The sequence below is a fragment of the Xyrauchen texanus genome, chromosome 10, assembly GCF_025860055.1.
Source record: "Xyrauchen texanus isolate HMW12.3.18 chromosome 10, RBS_HiC_50CHRs, whole genome shotgun sequence".
NCBI lineage: Eukaryota > Metazoa > Chordata > Actinopteri > Cypriniformes > Catostomidae > Xyrauchen > Xyrauchen texanus.
Window position 1 is genome coordinate 10,186,521 of NC_068285.1, and position 20,585 is coordinate 10,207,105.

Sequence of the window (20,585 nt, forward strand, 5' to 3'; positions counted from 1 at the left end):
TTAGTGTGTTGCTATACTGTTCTGTGGTTGTTAGCATGTTGCTATGCGGTTGCTAGGATATTCTGTGTGGTTTTTAGCATGTTGCAATGCTTTTGCTTATTAGCGTATTGCTATATGCTTGCTAGGGTGTTCAGAGTGTTTTTTAGTGTGTTGCTATGTAGTTGCTATGTAGGTTACTAGCGTTTCTATGGGGTTATTAGGGGTTTCTGTGTTTTTTAGCATGTTGCTAATGTATGTGGTATGTATGTGGTTGCTAAGGTGTTGTAGTGTGTTGCTATGTGGTTGCTAGGCTGTTCTGGGTGGTTTTTTTAATGCATGTTGTTATGTCTTACTAGAGAGTTATGGTTGTTTTTGAGCATGTTGCTATGTGGTTGCTTGCGTGTTCTGCATCACCACTCCCATGATGCACTGTGAATGACGTAATCGAGTTGCGCTCTGTGCATATATCTGATTATTTTGAAACAAAATCTATATGATTATAATTATAGAAACAATCTAACAACTTAATAGTTAATAGCTGTACATTTTTCCATTGTTTTTACAGTAGTAGATACAGTAGTCCAATCCGTCTACAATGGGAAAAATACTTCCGGAACCATGATAGCTGTAAAAATGGTTGGCTGAAAAAACATGCATAACATTTATAATATTAACAAAGCATATAAAATACTTATAGTACAGTATGGATGGATACAAAACATGGATTTAAGTGATAAATTACTCATCAAGTCTGTGTCTTTTTCTCTAAGGAGTAGATGTTGTCATTATTTTTCCCACCACTTTATGGGTGGAGCCACATGGACACACCTCTCTCTCTCTCTCTTTCAAACACACTCACACACACGTTTATAGTTTCTAACAGAGGAAACACACTCTCAGATGTTCTCTACCCCAGTCAGAGGGGACATTATCACAATGAATGAGAGAAAAGAGTGCTGCACTTGTTCTTTTCTGTTTCAAACTCAATAGTTCTCTGCATCCTAAAACTCTGTGTCTGGACTTTATCTGGTGTGATGTCGTGGGGTTGTGGGTTAAAGTATCTCTTCTCTCTGCCTCCCACTTTCCAGCAGGCAGGCGTCTGCGCTTTCCGAGCTCCTGATGACATTTCTCGATTAGAGGTGGTCCAGCGACTGGCCAAAGACGGGTATCGGTTCCTTCAGAACCAGAATTACCGGCTCCCGGAACGTTCCGCACAGGTAAGACTGAGTCTGATGTAAAGGTTTGTTGGCATGGTAACAGCAGGTCAGGGGTCACGATATGAGGTCAGGTGTGAGTGATGATGGGTGACTATTTTCTCCAGCTCTGCTGCATTGCTGAATTTTGAGTATTTTACATGCTGGAATATGTTTCGTAAATCATAGTGTAACTCAAACCTCATTCATTGAGAATCAGCGTGGCTGGACTTGTTTCAATGATCTCTCTCTGTCTGTCTTCACCTCTTCAATGTAGTTTGTGGTTGTCTGACACGGAGTGTGTGTAGCGAGCGTTTAGCTGTGTTTGGGGAGTCGGAAGGAGTCCTCGTTTTCCTCTGAAGTGATTCAACTTATCTCATGAGTAATGTCTCTCATAAGCTGTGCTCAAATATCTGTAATTTACCCCCTCAGGGCAGAGAAAGACCATTTGTGGCTCATTCATCTTTTGGTTGACTATACAAGTCTGCCTGGTCTGTGACCAAACTACTGGTTGCTGCCAACTTCCTCCGTTGGGTAACTGTGTAGACTTTACATTCAAATAACTCCGTTGTGGTGGAAGTATGCAATCATTTAGCTGACACTTTTATCCAGAATAAATGAGAGGTCTCCTAAGCAACCAAATTGTCCCAGTTGCTAGGGAGGGTAGAGTCACATGGGGTAACCTCCTCGTGGTCACTATAATGTGGTTCGATCTTGGTGGGGCATGTGGTGAGTTGTGTATGGATGCCGCAGAGAATAGCATGAAGCCTCCACACGCACTATGTCTCCGTGGTAATGCTCAACAAGCCACATGATAAAATGCATGGATTGACGGTCTCACACGTGGAGGCAACTGAGATTCGTCCTCCGCCACCCGGATTGAGGCGAGTCACTACGCCACCATGAGGACTTAGAGCGCATTGGGAATTGGGCATTCCAGATTGGGGAGAAAAGTTATGAAGTATGCCAAAAATCTAGCAAACGCCTTTTACAAACGTATGTGTTTTAATGCTAGTATATAGTGTAAAGTGGACCGGTTATAATAAGTGTAATAATGGTAAACAAGGTGTTACTTTAAAGACATAGCAATTTAACATATATAGGTAGGAATTATTATAATAATGTAGCACACTACTTTTTAAAATGAACGTTTCCCAACATGTTTGACAGTGCTACATTTCTGCAAATAGTTCATGTGAACTGCATCTGTCTCTTTGAATTGGACTCTGAGCCAGAGAAATGACATAATACAGCTCATGTTTGATTTGGACCAAAAAGTTGCATTGTTTCTTTTCCCCTGCTTCAGTGCCATGTGGTTTTATCCCAGACCCCGAAGAGGCCTAATGTAAGCCAGGGTCACGACTAGAGACTCCGAGAGAGGGTTCTGCTAACAACGACACTTGAATGCATTCCAAAAAGCCAATTCCCAAATGTCCGACGGACTAGAGATTCATCCGTCCATCTTTTTCCTAAAAAGATCTTCTTGCGCCTTTGTAATCGAATCATTTCCAGAGTTAATAATAGGATCTCCTCTCCCGAAATCATGCACACTGAGGCAGGGGGTGTGCCATGAGTTTAAGTGGGGGTTTTGAGTGTGGTTGCATTGTTGTAGTCTTGTTGCATTGTTTGGAGTCAAGAGTATGTCCTGTCAAGGAATGTGAGAGTTTTCTGCTTAACTTAAAGGGATAGCAACCCTCATTATGATGAGTTATATATATATATATATATATATATATAATCCTACAGTGCTGTGGGAAAGTATTTGCCCCCTGATTTCTTCTGTTTTTGAGTATATCTCATACTAAATTGTTTCAATTACTCAAACAAAATCTAACATAAAACAAGGTTCAATCTGAGTAAACACAAAATACAGTTTTTAAATGGTGATGTTTTTATTGAAGCAAAAAAGTTATCCAAGACCAACTGGGCATGTGTGAAAAATTATTTAGTTACTAAATCCCCAAATCTATGAAAGTGCATTCATAATGGGGTTCAGCTGGCATGAAGTTGGCTAAAAGGCACTATTCTAAGGTCGAAAGAAATTCCAGAAATGATGAGGAAAAAGGTGAGTGAAATGCATCAGTCTGGGAAGGGTTACAAAGCTGTTTCAAAGTCTCTGAGACTCCAAATAATCACAGCGAGAGTCATTAAATCAAAATGGAGAAAACTTGGCACAGTAGTGAACCTTCCCAGAAGTGGCCGAGCTTACAAAATTCCTCCAAGAGCTCAGCGACGACTCATCCAGGAAGTCAAAAAAATGCCAAGACAACATCCAAGGAACTGATCATCATACCTCCGGTCAAGCATGATGGTGTTAGTGTGATGGTGTGGGGATGCTTTGCTGCTTCAGGACCAGATCGACTTGCAATAATTGAGGGAAACATGAATTCTGCTCTCTACCAGAGAATCCTAAAGGAGAACGTCCGGTCATCAGTCCATGAGTTGAAGCTCAAGCATAACTGGACGATGAAGCAAGACAATGATCCAAAGCACAGGAGTAAGTCCATCTCTGAATGACTCAAAAGAAGCTAAATATAAGTTTTGGAGTGGCCTAGTCAAAGTCCTGACTTGAACCCAATTGAGATGCTGTGACAGGACCTTAAATGGGCAGTTCATGCTCGAAAACCCTCCAATGTGACTGAACTAAAGCAGTTCTGCACAGAAGAGTGGGACAACATTCCCCCACAGCGTTGTGAAAGACTGATCTCCACGTTATCAGAAGTGTTTGGTTGCACAACCAGCTATTAAGTTTAAGGGGGCAGTTAGTTTTTCACATGGGTGATATAGGTGTTGGACAACTTTTTGCTTCAATAAAAATAAATATATCGTATATATATTTGAAAACAGTATTTTGTGTTTCAGGTTGCCTTTGTTTTATCTTATATCTTGTTTGAAGATCTAAAACAATTTATGAAAATACACAAAAAGAGAAGAAATCAGGATGGGGGCAAATACTTTTCCACAGTACTGTGTATATATTCACCTTTAAGTTAAGCACACACGAGTGAGTACAGCCTGGCACACTGAGTCACTCTGTGTTCAAGAACACAGGAAGGGAGCGTTGAGTGCTTCCTGTTTGAGTGCCATTAAAATCTTTCGCCTTTCCTTTTTGCGGACTGGTTTACGTCAGCGAGTTACTGGGTCTCTCGACTCGTTCTCCACCCATCGTGAGAAAGAACGGCAACCCTTGACCCACAGCAGCGAGCGGGACAGGTGGAGACCGTTACTTGAACTCAAACTCTGTTCTGGTGATCCTTGATAACTGCAGACTGTTATTGGTAATGCAATAAATATGGTTTTATATTTCGACGCAAATGGTATCATTTGATTTTGGCTTGTTCTGTCTGAATCCACTCGTTCACTGGTTCACATAGTCCTGGAGCGCATTAAGGTAAACGGATTTGGCGTGCTGTAACTGAAGGGCTCGAGGAGTGGGCTTGAGCTCGGAGGTCTACTCTCTGGACTATCTGACGAAAGCAAGAAATGGAAAGACAATTATGAAATAGTAATTGGTAGGCATGGTAGCATGCAATATACAGGTGGAGATGGAGGAATGCTGGAAGAAATGTCATCCGTGCGAAGGAAGCAGCTGCTAATATACACTCAGGATATGATTGACAGGCCTATATGAACAAGCTCCTCCCAAACTTCCATGTGGAAGTTTATTTGCTAATCATTTTATATCGCTTTAAGCAAAACGTGCAATTAATCAATAAGCTTTTTTTTTTTTTTTGCCCATACAGTGTTAGCAGGGCTGGACTGGTAAGTTGGCAAACCGGGCATTTTCTTGATGGGCCGATGCACTTTGGGGCCGATCAGGTGCGGAGTTGCCATGGTGAGAACCGAACGGGCTGGTGGGTCGGCCGTGAAACGTGTGAGCCACTGTGTTATGCAGACGTTTTGGGCCAGTTGCCATGTAAAATGCCGGCCCGATTTGTCTTCCCAGTCCAGCCCTGAGTGAAAGTGAATGGTGACTCGTGCTAAATAATTCCTTGTGTGTTCCACAGTTATATAAGCTTGGAGTAACATAAGTACATGATGACAAAATCTTCAGTTTTGGGAACTTTCCCTTTAATATCTTATGCAACTTTGTCTTGCTTAGTCAGGAAATTCTACTGCTGGCTTTAAAGGTGAAGAAGAGCGAGAGGAGGAGCAAAGCAGACAGAGGTTTGGATTGTATGGATGTACTTTATCTGCAGGGAGGCAGGAGGAGACATTCAGGTGATGAGATCATCTCCTGGAGAACAAGAATGGGAGGTTTCCAGCAGAACCAGAGGATTGGGAATTCCAGAGAGAAAATAGGATTGAGATGATCTGATTTTGTCTGTCTGTTGTAACTGAGCTCTTGTTATTACACATCGTTATTACCAGAGACTCCTGAATAAAAATGAGAATCTTTACTATTTAAAAATATATATTTTGTATTATTTTGTCCCTGCATATTGTGTAAGAACTCATCGAAACCAAACCAAACATTCCCAGCCGACCACAGCAAAATCACTGCTTTCATTTGTTTGTTTTTTAGTTATGTAACGTTGTCACACAGTAGCCAGCAAAACGTCTGACTGCCGATTGAGAACCAAATTGTTTGTATGTGGGTTTAATTGACATTTATATATGGCCTGTCCACAATGGTTTTGTGCATGTACTCCATCACTGGTGCGGTAACTCCCCAGAGAGACCCTTGTTGATTTTGGAAAGGCTCGAGAGAAATATGTTTGCCGCAGATAAACTATTTGTTATCATCTGCATCGCTAACAGTTTTTCCCAGCAGCATCTGGGACGCTGTTTGTTATCTAGGTGTTATTCTGTGGCATTACATAACTACAGTAAAATCATATTAATGTTTCCGTCAGGCTGCTTTTATCAACACATTTGTAGGGAGGAGGAGAATAATCTTGATTGACGCTGATCTGATGGCCACGTTTGTTTTGGAACAATCTGGAGCTGTTGGGAATGTTTGAGAAGCATTCCGTGTTTGTTCCAGTTTTAAGGCGGGAGTATTTTTGGAATGCTGAGGAGGTTTTTTTGGGCTGCGGACTTTGGGCTGTTAAGTAACAGCACAACCAAGTACTGCGTCCGCTGTTGCGTCAGAGCTCACCCCGTGACTTAGTCAGAGGTCAAGGGTCATCATGTTCTTGACCCCCTCGCTGCATCCGATATGCGTACTTCCCTTTACTTGTGGTTAAACAATTTATTTTAGGCCATGTCTGTTAGCTTTAAAATCATCTATATGCTAGTGTACTACATCATGTTTATAGATATTTTAAATCACAAGGATGCGCTGCATTCTCAAAGTGGCCACAAGGGGCACTGTAGTGGACATTAATGGGAGCCAGCTGGTACGTGATAGATGTGTGGTATGTATAAACCTATACATCTCTCCTGGCCTTAGGAGGCGCACTAGCGACTGACGCGAGTTCTTCCAGTACACAATACAAAAAGTACAGGAATTGGAATGCAGCTTCTGTGTTTGTCTATATGACTGGAGATAATGCATCTGTTTCCTGTCTTCTCTGCATGTGGAGGTCTGGTAATTGACAGCCGACTCCTGCTGCGCCCCAGCATCCTTCACTCTACAGGAGGGCGTGTAACATAACCAATCAACGTTCAGAGTCTCTCGAGGGCCTGAGACAGGCAGCGTTCTCTTGACAGGGATGAAGGCAGTGTGTGTGTGTGTGTGTGTGTGTGTGTGTGTGTGTGTGTGTGTGTGAGAGAGAGAGAGAGAGTGTGTGTGTGAGTGTGTGAGTGTGTGAGAGAGAGTGTGTGAGTGTGTGTGAGAGAGAGTGTGTGTGAGAGAGAGTGTGTGAGTGTGTGTGTGAGTGTGTGTATGTGTGAGTGTGAGAGAGAGTGTGTGAGTGTGTGTGTGAGAGAGTGTGTGTGTGTGAGTGTGTGTGTGAGACATTGTGTGAGTGTGTGTGTGAGAGAGATTGTGTGAGTGTGTGATGTGTGTGTGTGTGTGTGTGTGTGTGAGAGAATCTATCATTATTTAAAATATTCCAAATTACCTCTATTTGGGGCCTAAGTAAATATTGATATGCGATTAATTGCGATTAATGTGATTATTTAATTGACATATCATGTAAAAAAAATTATGTATTGACAGCCCTAATTTTTGGTTATTTCTGATTTATTATTGATCAACACCAGGAGCCCTCAAGTATGACAACATATTCTTATAGTTGCATGATCCGAAATAATTGAGCATGTTCAAAGTCCAGTGTGACACTAGCTTTGCAATTAAAAGAGCCGGGGTGCGTTCCATCCATCATCCCCGTGCATTCCCTTTCCTTCGAAGACTTCACCATCCACTCTGAGAGCTTCAAAATGTAACCCTGGCCTTTCCTTATTCAAGAAGATTTAGAAAATAGCTCCATGGGATGGTAGCCAATATGGCCGCCAAACTACCTGACATGCCTTAAAGTGACTTTTGTGTCATATGGGAAAAGTATGTCATGCAAACAATATCCCAAATTGATCACACATCGCATTTCTTCTAAATAGTGCTAAAACATCTCACACATGTTTTGGTAGTAGATTTCTAAATGGACAGAGCGTGTTGTTCACACGTATGTGCACACTTGCAGTCAGGGGTATGAAAGTCCTGTTAAAACATGCCGTTACCTGCATTACTCCGCCCACCTGCTCCCAGACAGACAGTCACGCACGTGTGGGTGGAGCTAATGATCTCACTCACCTGTGAAGGTGCTCATTAGTCAGTGAATGAATCATGATGCACAGGATGCATGCTTGGCTGGTAGTATGGGACACACATGCACAGAGCAGGAAACATCTGTTTCATTAAATTACTGGTTTAATACCATGACTCAAGCAGGACATCTGGTCTGATTTTATTTCTAAATTTACCTCCTGTCGTTGTGATTTATTAAAAGGGTTCTCTTTATATTTGCACCTGTATGCCATTAACACTCTTAAACCAGACTCAAATATGAAGATACAAATGCGAATGCTTGGCCAACACGTTTGCAGGCGTGCAGTGACGGTGCTTGCGTTACTGTGCCGATAACAAACCTCAGTACTCAAGAGGGTGATGGAGTAACCTTCAAAGGTCTGAGCCAAAAATATTGCAATGGGGAAAGGTGCCATTTGCAGTTCCTGGCAGGCTTCTCTGCCTTACAGGCTCCGTATGGTTAGGATTAGGGTCGGGTTAGGGCATCTGCCACCTGCCTGGAACAAACCGTGGCCCCTTTGTACAATGGGCCATAAATATCGATATGTGTTTATTCAGGTTGCTAGTTATAAACATGTCGACAGTTAAGCTAATCTGACTAACGTGTGGCGCTAACATTGCTCCGCCATGAAAGTGGAGAACCTGAAAGACTAAAACTGATCGAATTGCATTCGTTGGCACATTTCGGACTGCAGTGATGCTTAAAATTGGGGCCACGTCCACACTAATATGTAGAATGTGATATAAATGATATCTGTGTGGCACTTGTATACATACAACATGCAAATTGGAGAAATTAAAAATGTATCGTGCACAATGGCTACCATTTAACCTAATATAATTATTTTTTTAAACTGCCAGTATATGATGTAGAGTATGTTTTCAGTAAGTTTTAAGCTGTATTTAATTCTAACCAAAGCCTGTTCCATGCGTGACACTCCATGGTGTTGAACACACAGACACACACACTCTCACACACACAGACACACACACACACACACACACACGCGCAGACACACACACACAGACACACACACACTCTCACACACACACACACACACACACACACAGACACACTCTCACACACACACACACACACACAGGCACACACAGACGCACACACTCTCACAGACACACATGCATACACACACACTCTCACAGACACACACACAGACACACATGCACACATACACACAGACACACACACACAGACACACACACAGACACACACTCTCACACACACACAGACACACACACACACACACACAGACACACTCTCACACACAGACACACATGCATACACACACACTCTCACAGACACACACACAGACACACATGCACACACACACACATACACATACACATACAGACACACATGCACACACACACAGACACACACACATACACATACAGACACACATGCACACACAGACACACACACACACACATAGACACACAAACACACACACACACACACACACACACAGACACAGACACACACATACACACACAGCAGTGTTAAAGCACAGCAGTGGTATCTCTTATTATGCAGGTCATTTAGAGCATTAGTCATAACTGTCTGATTCCATCCATCCATCGTCAACCGCTTATCCTGTGTACAGGGTCGCGGGGGGCTGGAGCCTATCCCAGCTAACATTGGGCGAAAGGCAGGGGACACCCAGGACAGGTCGCCAGTCCATCGCAGGACTGTCTGATTCATTCATTCATATTCATTTGAGGCATTTCTGATGAGGCATTTGTGTGAGTTTGGTAATGTTCCAAGTCCACACTACCATAATGCTTATAGTATTGAATACATAAGTATGCATACAGTCCTATATTGTACTCAGTAAATATTGTGTGCATAATGTGACACTTTCTCAGCCGTCTTGGTTCCAGAAGTATTTTTTTAGCATTTATTTTTTCCAATGGGATTTCATTAAGCACTTCATAAAAGAGTTCTAAGCCATGACGCAACCAACGAGCTCCGAGGTGAATCATAACATTGCAAACTTTGATACAGAGCAAAAAAATTATTTGATGGAAAAGTAGAGACAAGTTTAAGGCAATGAACAATGAACTAATCCCATGAAACATTGAGAACGACATAATCGAATTAAACAAACTTGATTCAAAATTGTTCATTATAAATATGGAAACAATATATTTTTATTGTATCGCAAAGTTTTAAGATATTGTAATATATTTCGTGAGTGATAAGAGATGACCGTGCACTACTTCTTATCCAATTTTCATGCCTAGCACAAAGTGCACGTGGACATGGGTGGGAGCATTTGCATTATCTGTGGGTGCATGCACGCAAACTGATTGACATGAAGCACGATTTGCTATTTTCCTGAGTGGTAGGTTATTTCAGAACCACGTCTGTTTTCAGTTCAATGTCTAACTGTGACTCATTCACCCATTCATACACCCATTCAAGGTAGCATGCAAGGTGCTAGCCTGGGCAACTAGCCCGCTAGCAGCTAGCCTGGATTCGAACCACCAATCCTGCGATTAGTGGCCGACCCGCTCTACCAACTGAGCCACAGCCGCCACATAAAGTTAATTTACACTGAAAGGGGATGGACTATATAATAGTACAATTGGTACAATTACCGTAGAAGAACCTCCAAATTGAATTGCACTTGACCCAGCCCATCAGTGCTTTGCATGTGAAATTTCGCCAAACCCAATTTCCACCTAGACTTAGTACGAAGTGCTTATACGAAATTACCAAAAGTTCACGACCATGCCCACTGACTTAGCGCTTATGGCTTAAAGCATAGCGCTGCGCTTAGCGCTAGCACTCTTAAAATAGGGCCCAGGAAGTTTGAGAGTGTCGAGAGAGCGACTCAATTGCATCATTTACAGTGCGTCATTGAAGAGGGCGGTTGCTGCAGAGCTCTTTTGGTGCACTTTGTTCGCCACAATTTTCTGATTGGTGGATCTTCGAGATCAGGGGTATCTCTTCACCAGACATTCTGCTATTAAACATGAGTTCTACAATATAAAGTCGAAATAATGCGGACTGATGACGTCAACAGATGCATATACCATCGAGTTTCCGAGCTTATTGCAATTTTTACCTGCAGAACCAGATTGTTGCGCTCTTTTTCAACCACGATTGTTAATATCTTTATTTAGACACTCAATCAGACTGCCAAAGGTTAAAAAATATGTAAAATAATTGTAAATTTAACTGTATTTTCTGTATTTTGGAGATGATATCTGGCACTACTGGCAAAATTCAACATGAAACGTACTTTATACTGCCTATTATTTTAAATTGTGCATGCAGAATGTAACAATAAACATATTAAACATTCGTTTGCAACATTTTCAGGTATATAGCTGTAATTTAACTAAAAATGTCTTTACTTAAGACAGTCTGACTGCGTAAATAAAGAGTCGAGAGACATAATGATAATAGAAAACGCTGATATTGCCTCATACTAGAAATGGAAGGTCAAGCGCATTGTGTTGTGCAATACAGTATCTCACAGTGTGCTTTGGGTGTATACTGCACCATGTATTGGGTCATACGGGTATTTTATGCCTAGTGTGAAAATTGACCTATTGTGCATAATATACGGCATACTGCACAGTTAGTATGATTAGTATTAGTATCTAGTATGGCATAGTATAGCTCTTATGTTCTTGTGGTAAGGCTATTGTCTTGATTACTGCACCTCCTAATGTCAAGAGGATATGAACAGCCCTTCCTCTATTTCTCCCTAGTGACTAGTTCTGCTCAATTGAAACAAGCACTGAGAGAAAGAAAGTTTTTGAGCTTCTATTTAAAATGTGTGATAAAATTTCAAGCAGAAACTTGTTTGTTTGTGTTCAAATTACTTTGAATGTCATAAGGGTGATAGGAAAATGCACGCACTGTCAATCTTGTCATTATTGTATTTGATTGTAAACATGAATAGTTTGCTTATTTAATTAATTTGATTGCACCCTGAATAACTTAGAAACTAACTCACGTATTTGACGTAAAATTTGACTTATGGTTTTCGCCTGGCAGACGAAACAATTTGGACAAATCTCTCATTTTCACTGAAGGAGAGACCTGAGCCATATCTAGAGATCAGAATAATATCGAGACTAACAAAAACATTTTGACATACAATTTGACTTACGATTTTCATCTGGCAGATGAAACAATTTGGAAAATCTCTCATTTTCACTTTAGGAGGGACCTGAGCCATATCTAGAGATCAGAATAACATAGAGACTAACTCACATATTTGACGTACAATTTGACTTACGATTTTCGTCTGGCAGACGAAACAATTTGGAAAATCTCTCATTTTCACTGAAGGAGAGACCTGAGCCATATCTAGAGATCAGAATAACAGAGACTTACTCACATGTTTGATGTACAATTAGACTTACGGTTTTTGCCTGGCAGACGAAACAATTTGGACAAAAAATCTCTCATTTTTACTGAAGGAAGGACCTGAGCCATATCTAGAGATCAGAATAACATAGAGACTAATAAAAAAATTTTGACATACAATTTGACTTACGATTTTCATCTGGCAGACAAACAATTTGGAAAATCTCTCATTTTCACTTTAGGAGGGACCTGAGCCATATCTAGAGATCAGAATAACAGAGACTTACTCACATTTTTGACATACAATTCGACTTACGATTTTCGCCTGGCAGACGAAACAATTTGGACAAAAACATTGTTTTTCTTCTTTTTTCATTTAAATTAGATTAAATGTAAACTTTTTGTAAATTCTGCAATGAATATACAGTACAGTAGACTATAATTATTATCTTATAGCTATATCATTAGAAAGAAAAGACTTTCTTTACTTAAGTGCATAACTCACAATTTGTTTGTGGGTCAAAGTGACTGAGGTCGCATCCACTGTCTCAGCTACTGTGCAAACTACTCCATTTTGGTAGGAAAACTAATTTTTCAGTTTCCTAATGATATTGTTTGCCAAAGTGGTAATAAAGAGCGTTAACGCATACAACCGTCTTTTCGACAGTGATTTGGTGTGAATGTAGTTTGGTGTGAACAGTCTGTAATCCTGTTGTGTATTTCTCTCTCAGGCCCAGAGTGAGGGCGTGGTGCGTGTGTGTTTGAAGGAGAGAGGTCAGGACGTGTTGGTTCTCAAGCGAGTTCCATCAGATCCTTCGTCTCCACAAACGGCGGGAGTCAAAGACGAGGACGGTGATAAGAGGTGAGCAAGCCCCGCCCCTTATTCATCACCTCCCCTTTTAATTACTTTGCTTTTAAGCACTCTTCATTTCCTCCAAGCAGTGTCTACCCTCCCTCTCTCTCTCTCTCTCTCTCTCTCTCTTTTCTGACACATTTCACATGTTTGCTTCCTTGTACACTGTCAGCTTGTAAAGGAGCACAACCCTTTGACAACATAACATTTTTGTGTTTGCATGTAAACGCACGTGTCTGCTGAATTCATAGAAGTTGTTTGCATTTATACTGAAAGAGAAAGAGTTTGTTGCACCTTCTGCGTGTTTGTTGTTGTGCAGTAAGTGATTGTCTGGAGTTTATCCAGCACACGGTGGAATCGATCTTCACCGCATCTTGGGAACGGACACCCGCGGTGGGCATGACGTAGCGTGCGTGACGCAAGACGTGTTGGAATGGACAGCGCAAAACGGACCTGTCTGAAACTTAAACCTGTCACGCTTGTAGAAGAAGAGATAGATGAGGATGAAGATTGGGAATATAGCAGCAGATTTGAGGATGAAGATGAAATGCTGACGTTTGATATTCCTCATTTTCGTTACATTGACGATGACGAAGTTAATGATGATTACGTTATAAACAGACAGCGGCGCAGTGGCTCTTGTTCTACGTGTTCCTCTCCTGAGGAAGAGTGCCCATCTAATTCTTCCTCCTCCGCTCTGTCCAACAGGTATGTCGTGGTGTCCGGGACGCCCCACAAGATCCTGGAGCACCTGCTAAGCGACCTTCGCCTGGATGAGCACCAGGGGGCGTCGGAGAGCAAAGAGGCGGGTGAGTGAACGGAAAAATCTCATAAATTGACACCAGTACCGCCACTCCCTATACGCATATTACGAAGTATGCGTAGGGCATCAACTCCCTAGAGGGGCACCATCTTGTCTTAGGGGGCACCAGGAACTCTACCGGCTGCTCTTACTAACACGTTAAATGCTATTCAAGGACCCGGTCACAGACTATCGCATTCGCTTTCGCACAGTGCAACTGAAATTGAATGGGCAAACGCCCTAAAAATTACGTTGATTGGTTAATATTATTTTTATTTTAAAACTAAAAATCGTTTCAGAAGGGGAAAATTAATTCAATTATATTGATTATTCAACTTTATTTATAGTAACATGCATCGATGATCGTGCACAACTATATTAATAAAAAAAGTAAATGGTGTCAATTTTGATTTCATGTTGACTTGAACTGGTTTAGAGTACAGTAGCACTAACAGATGGGGCGAATCGTGACAAAAACATTTGTCACAAACTTTACTGTGATCACTGTGGCCACTGGTCAAGTTTGTTCAAAATCAAGCATTCCCATTCTCAGTTATTGAAGAATGTGGCATGTTAGAACGACTTTTCGCACTGTCTTTCTGGAATGCTTTATGTCTTAAAACCGACAGAATTTTCTATGGGTTTCTGTTCTGTGGAGTTTGTGCCCGCTGCGTTTGAGGCAAGTTTTCAGAGGATGTTTTTGAAGTTCTGCCTGCAAAACCAGTTGATTTGTGCCAGTGTTGGTGACAGTTGTTTTTTTAATCTTACAAAAGCATGATTATTCATGGAGTCTGTTTGCACACACGTACATACAAGTGTGTAGAGGCATTAAAGGTCAGCTGAGGTCATAGAACAGTTTCTATGGAGTTCAATGGCCACTCGTGTTCTAGAGCTAAATTACCTCATATATCATACAGAGAACAAACAGAGAGAATGAGGTTGTCTTTATGCATTGCGCATGTGTATTTGTAATGTCTGTGGATATGTGTGAGTGTAACTCAATGTCCCTTATGTATAACACACCCATAGGCGACACGGCGTTTGGCACATCCTGGATAATTACTGGTGTGTTGGCAGCTATGTTTAGCATTTAAAAGTGCCCCACAGTAATGAGAAGAGAGTTTTAGTTTTTACATTTTGTTTAATCCATCAGAAAAGAAGCTTCAGTCTCGATATTACATTATAAACAAGTGATGTCCAGTATAATCTCATGCATATCGAATATATATAAATTCATAAATAAACGCATTGGTGTAGAGTAAGCACAATATAAACACACAAAATATAAAGTGCAAAATATTTGAATAATAATAACATAATAATAAGGATAATCATCCCAAATAGCATAATAAACATTATTTTCTTTATGAATAATTTTTACCTTCAAGGACGTCCTCAAATGTCCTAACACACACACATCATGCAGTATCATGGGTGCGGTTGATGTATATTTAAGATAATCTCTCGTTAGTGAAGCCTACAGCTGCGCCGTCGCCTTCAGATAAGACGAGTATTGTTTTCAAATGCTACTTTACACTAAATTAAACTGCACTGTAATGATGTAAAATGTCAAGGCCTTTAGCTGTATTCCCTAATGCAGCTTTGATTTAGAGATATGGTTAATAACTCCAACTTAAATGCTAAAACTCCAGAAATAGAACTCTTAAATCAGTGTTTCTCGTTCAGGTCGGCGTAAGTCTTTATTGGGACATAAATGCTACCGCGGTAATTGTTTAGAGACACCATTGAACACAAGAGATTGTCTCGCGTTGCTGTTTCCGGCAGGAAATGAGGCATTGCAGAAAATCAAAAGGCATCAGATGTATTTTTAGAATGAAGTGGTGTAAATTTAATGCAACTTTTTAAGTTAAAACTCACTCGATGACATCATCGTCACAAATATCATGCCCCAAAGCACAACATTTCAATTTCTAATTCAGGTCATTTTAACTGTACGGTCTTCAGTCATTTTTACACGTTTATAAATTGGGGATTATGTGTTGTGCATGCCTATAAACTTACATTTACATTTATGCATTTGGCAGATGCTTTTATCCAAAGTGACTTACAGTGCACTTATTACAGGGACAATCCCCCCCGGAGTAACCTGTAGTTAAGTGCCTTGCTCAAGGACACAATGGTGGTGGCTGTGGGGATCGAACCAGCAACCTTCTGATTACCAGTGATGTGCTTTAGTCCACTACGCCACCACCACTCCCAACTTGTCTTAGTGCATTTCGCCCCTTTCTCTCCTTGTTGAACGCGATTGACTCGCATGCCGAACTGAATGAATGACGTACCACCTGTCATTCAGTGGATGAGCAGATCCTCATTCGTGAACGAGATGGCCGCGTCGATAATAACGAGTATTCCAGTACATTCAGTTTGCACATGAACAAGACGTCTCATCTCGTCCAGACTCAAAAAGACCGAATTGACTGGCTTAGTGAAGAGGTATATTCGCTCAGTGAGTCAAACCATTGATATGCTCCTTCACGCTCGCACTTGAATGCCATTGGCTCGTGCTATAAACAGGCATAAAAAGCCACCGAAGCTGTCTCGTGCTTCAAACTAGAGCTCATTGGCTTCGAAAGAGAGAGACGTCAGTGAACGAGACATATGAGTCAGTGCATGGAGGTTAAACGATAACGATTCGTTCAAAAAGGCCGATGCATTCACGAAAAAGCACTAGTGGTAATCAACGTTATGCCAGAAATTCTGTTAATTACACTTAACTTGTATTGAACCCAGAATATTCCTTGAAAAAAGTTGACCTCCCTGAAAGTCATTGTGTAATTTGCACGCTGAGTACACACAGTATATACTCGGTTCTAGCACACACCCTGCAATCATCACCTGAGTGATAGTTTCATCCTTCCTGCTTTTTCAGAAATGGCATGACTGTTATTTGATACTCTCTCTCTCAGCAGTAGGTGAAAATGGAAAGATGGATTGTAGGCTGGCTTTCTGTTATAACAGACACCCTGCTATAAAAATGGAAATGCATATTTATCAGCAGATGCAGAGAGACAAACTAATAAAAATATTAGTCTTCGTAAACGTTCAGTTTCTAAAAGTATTCGGTAATGCAACGTTATTATAAATGCATCTTCAAATGAAAATGTACTAGTGTGGACATGGCCTCAAACAACTTTCCTTTCTTGCTATTAGCTAATTGTGGCTGGGCGGAGGTTGGGGCCGGGACCTGTGTTTGTGTTTGTCTTTTTGGTTCAGTTCAATATTGTCAAGCCGGTTCTCGCCTCCTCCTTTCCATTAATCCCTTTACACTAATGTTACCCAATAGTCAAAAATAGCTATTTATCAATTGTTTTAGGCTACTGTTCTATATGCAACCTTTCAAAAATCTTGCCAATATTAACAGTAATTTAAATGCCTTTGCAAACACTAATTAGCCCCACATTCTCTAATGAAAGTTCTCATTAAACATTCGCATTCCAGTAGAGTGAAATGTAGATTTTTACATGTCTGCTTAATTGTCCTAGCATGTGTTAATGTGTGCTGTTGAGTATCAATGTAGAGGTGGTGGTTTATTGTGTTTACATACTGTGCGTTTGTCTTTCAGAAATGCTTCTGGATGACTTCCTGTTGACATATCTGGTCTTTATGTCCACCAGTGAGCTCTGTCAAGCCCTGCTGGGACAATATCCTTCAACAATATCTCTGCAAGATACATACGAAAATTAAACATTCAAGTATGTTCTAAAATTGCTGTCGACTGATATGCATGTTTTTAATGGCCGAAGTCGATATCTAGAGCACAAGATGGCCAAAGCAATACAGATTCACTTTATATTTGATATAAAACAATTTAATGATAGCAAATGACACTTAAACCTAAAGTAGACTTCGGTTTTACAAGTGCTTCGAGTTACATTGCCAACACAGTATGCACAGACTGTCTGCATGCATTTTAATAGTAAATGGTCTGCACTTATATAGCGCCTTTTTAACCTTAATGGTATTCAAAGCACTTTACACTGTGACTCATTCACCCATTCACACTCACACTCATACACCAATGATGGCAGAGCTGCCATGCAAGGCGCTAGCCTGCCATTGGGAGCAACTTGTGGTTCAGTGTCTTGCCCAAGGACACTTCGGCATGTGGAGTCATGTGGGCCGGGAATCAAACCGCCAACCCTGCGATTAGTGGCCGACCCGCTCTACCACCTGAGCCACTGCCACCCCAGTTCAGCATTTTTTTGAGACAAGAGGACAGTCCACCTCTGTGTGCGTCATCGGCGGTAAAGCATTTAGAGTTAGGGTTAGCAAGCAGTCGTCATGCACATGCGATGAACATTTGCATTTGAACACATGGTCAAAAGTGTGTACCTTTAAAGGCTAGAGCGCTTGACCGTGCGCAACATGTACCAATTAATGTAAATTAATTGAATATTTTACCAAATATTTACTGAAAATTCACTCAGACATATTGGAAAACATTCAGAAAACCCTCATGATCCATTAACATGTAGTACCAGATGGGTTCAGAGTAGAGATAAACCGACATTGGCTAAATAATCGGTTCTGAACCCATATGGATCGATACATATACGAATAGTCTAAACTATATTCATTGCAGTACACAGATGTACTCTAAACACAATCTAAGATCTCTGGTGTCATAATGGGTGGCAGTGGCTCATGTGGTAGAGCGGGTTGGCTGCCAATCACAGGGTTGGTGGTTTGATTCCCGGCCCACATGACTCCACATGCCGAAGTGTCCTTGGGCAAGACACTGAACCCCAAGTTGCTCCCAATGGCAGGCTAGCACCTTGGTGTGTGAATGTGTGTATGAGTCACAGTGTGATATATACTATAATAAGTGCAGACCATATACCATAATCAAGTGCTTATGTGTACATCCAATCCTAGTTCATGTGTGCACACCTTTGGTCTTTGGTCTTTAACGTGATCTCACCTACTGTACCAAGCGTGTACTAAGTCGAGGGAAGGAGGAAGGAAAGGAGGCTCTGTACAGGAAGCGGAAGGTATTGCACCTTGTGTCCCAGTGGAGCGCTCTCTACAAGGACTTCCTGCGAGAAGAGGAGAACGTCAAACTCTTCATGAAGGTAATAACATTACCCAAACATTCTCTTAACCTAAGATTAAATATTCAGAAAACGTTCCTGTTGAATGTGTGCATAGAATGTGACACCCTGGAAGTATAAACCTGAAGTGATCCTTGTGTGCTCTTACTTTCTCTTCTTCGTGTATTAAGCAGTAGTTTGTGTCAAGTGACTCACTGACTCGTGGTTCTCCTCAGGGAGTGCTTCAGCCTCATCTCATGTCAGGACTTGTGTTTCGTTTTCTCTGGTTTTCCCTCTAGATGTTTTATTTTCTCCTCGCCTTATTTCTGTTCTAGCTGCTCAAGGCTACAGGCAAACACATCGTTTAGAAAACCCTTTCAAGCATCATTAAAAATGCTAAGAGAGTGTTAGATTACATGTAGAGTCGTTTGTGCCGTTATGAACAGGGCTGTAGTTTCTCAAATCAGAGCTCAAGAAAGCAGCGATTTTCTTTGCTGTATTTCAGAAATTTATTTTGTGTGTAGGTGTTTATTGTGTGTTGTTTGTGTGTATGCATAGGTATTTATTGTTTGTTTGTGTGTGTATGGGTGCTTATTGTGTGTTTGTGTCTGTGTGTAGGTATTTATTTTGTGTGTAGGTGTTTATTGTGTGTTTGTTTGTGTGTATGCATAGGTATTTATTGTTTGTTTGTGTGTGTATGGGTGCTTATTGTGTGTGTCTGTGTGTAGGTATTTATTTTGTGTGTAGGTGTTTATTGTGTGTTTGTTTGTGTATGCATAGGTATTTATTGTTTGTTTGTGTGTGTATGGGTGCTTATTGTGTGTCTCTGTGTGTAGGTATTTATTTTGTGTGTAGGTGTTTATTGTGTGTATGTATAGGTATTTATTGTGTGTAGGTGTTTTTTGGGGTGTGTGGGTGTTTATTGTGTGTAGGTGTTTATTGTATGTGTTTGTGTAGGTCTTAATGTGTGTATGTAGGTGTTTATTGTGTGTTTGTGTGTGTATGGGTTTTTATTGTTTGTTTGTAGGTGTTTATTGTGTGTATAAGTGTTATTGTGTGTGTAGGTGTTTATTGTGTGTGTAGGTGTTTATTGTGTGTATAAGTGTTATTGTGTGTGTAGGTGTTTATTGTGTGTGTAGGTGTTTATTGTGTGTATAAGTGTTATTGTGTGTGTAGGTGTTTATTGTGTGTGTAGGTGTTTATTGTGTGTATAAGTGTTATTGTGTGTGTAGGTGTTTATTGTGTGTGTAGGTGTTTATTGTGTGTGTATAAGTGTTATTGTGTGTGTAGGTGTTTATTGTGTGTGTAGGTGTTTATTGTGTGTATAAGTGTTATTGTGTGTGTAGGTGTTTATTGTGTGTGTAGGTGTTTATTGTGTGTATAAGTGTTATTGTGTGTGTAGGTGTTTATTGTGTGTATAAGTGTTATTGTGTGTGTAGGTGTTTATTGTGTGTGTAGGTGTTTATTGTGTGTGTAGGTGTTGTGTGTATAAGTGTTATTGTGTGTGTAGGTGTTTATTGTGTGTGTAGGTGTTTATTGTGTGTATAAGTGTTATTGTGTGTAGGTGTTTATTGTGTGTGTAGGTGTTTATTGTGTGTTTGTTTGTGTAGGTCTTAATGTGTGTATGTAGGTGTTTATTTTGTGTTTGTTTTTGTGTTTGTGTGTGTATGG

General features: G+C 40.8%; 1 protein-coding gene across 2 annotated transcripts in view; it reads left to right on the plus strand.

The window, feature by feature from the left end:
* Window positions 1-20,585, plus strand: part of LOC127650181 (rap guanine nucleotide exchange factor 5-like) — a 65,458-nt gene that overhangs the window by 30,119 nt on the left and 14,754 nt on the right. For both annotated transcript variants that reach the window (XM_052135430.1, XM_052135431.1), the window contains exons 9-13: window positions 1,068-1,196; window positions 12,940-13,070; window positions 13,770-13,870; window positions 17,447-17,525; window positions 18,806-18,956. In XM_052135430.1, coding sequence (XP_051991390.1) covers window positions 1,068-1,196; window positions 12,940-13,070; window positions 13,770-13,870; window positions 17,447-17,525; window positions 18,806-18,956 — 591 coding nt within the window. The remainder of the gene's footprint in view (window positions 1-1,067; window positions 1,197-12,939; window positions 13,071-13,769; window positions 13,871-17,446; window positions 17,526-18,805; window positions 18,957-20,585) is intronic.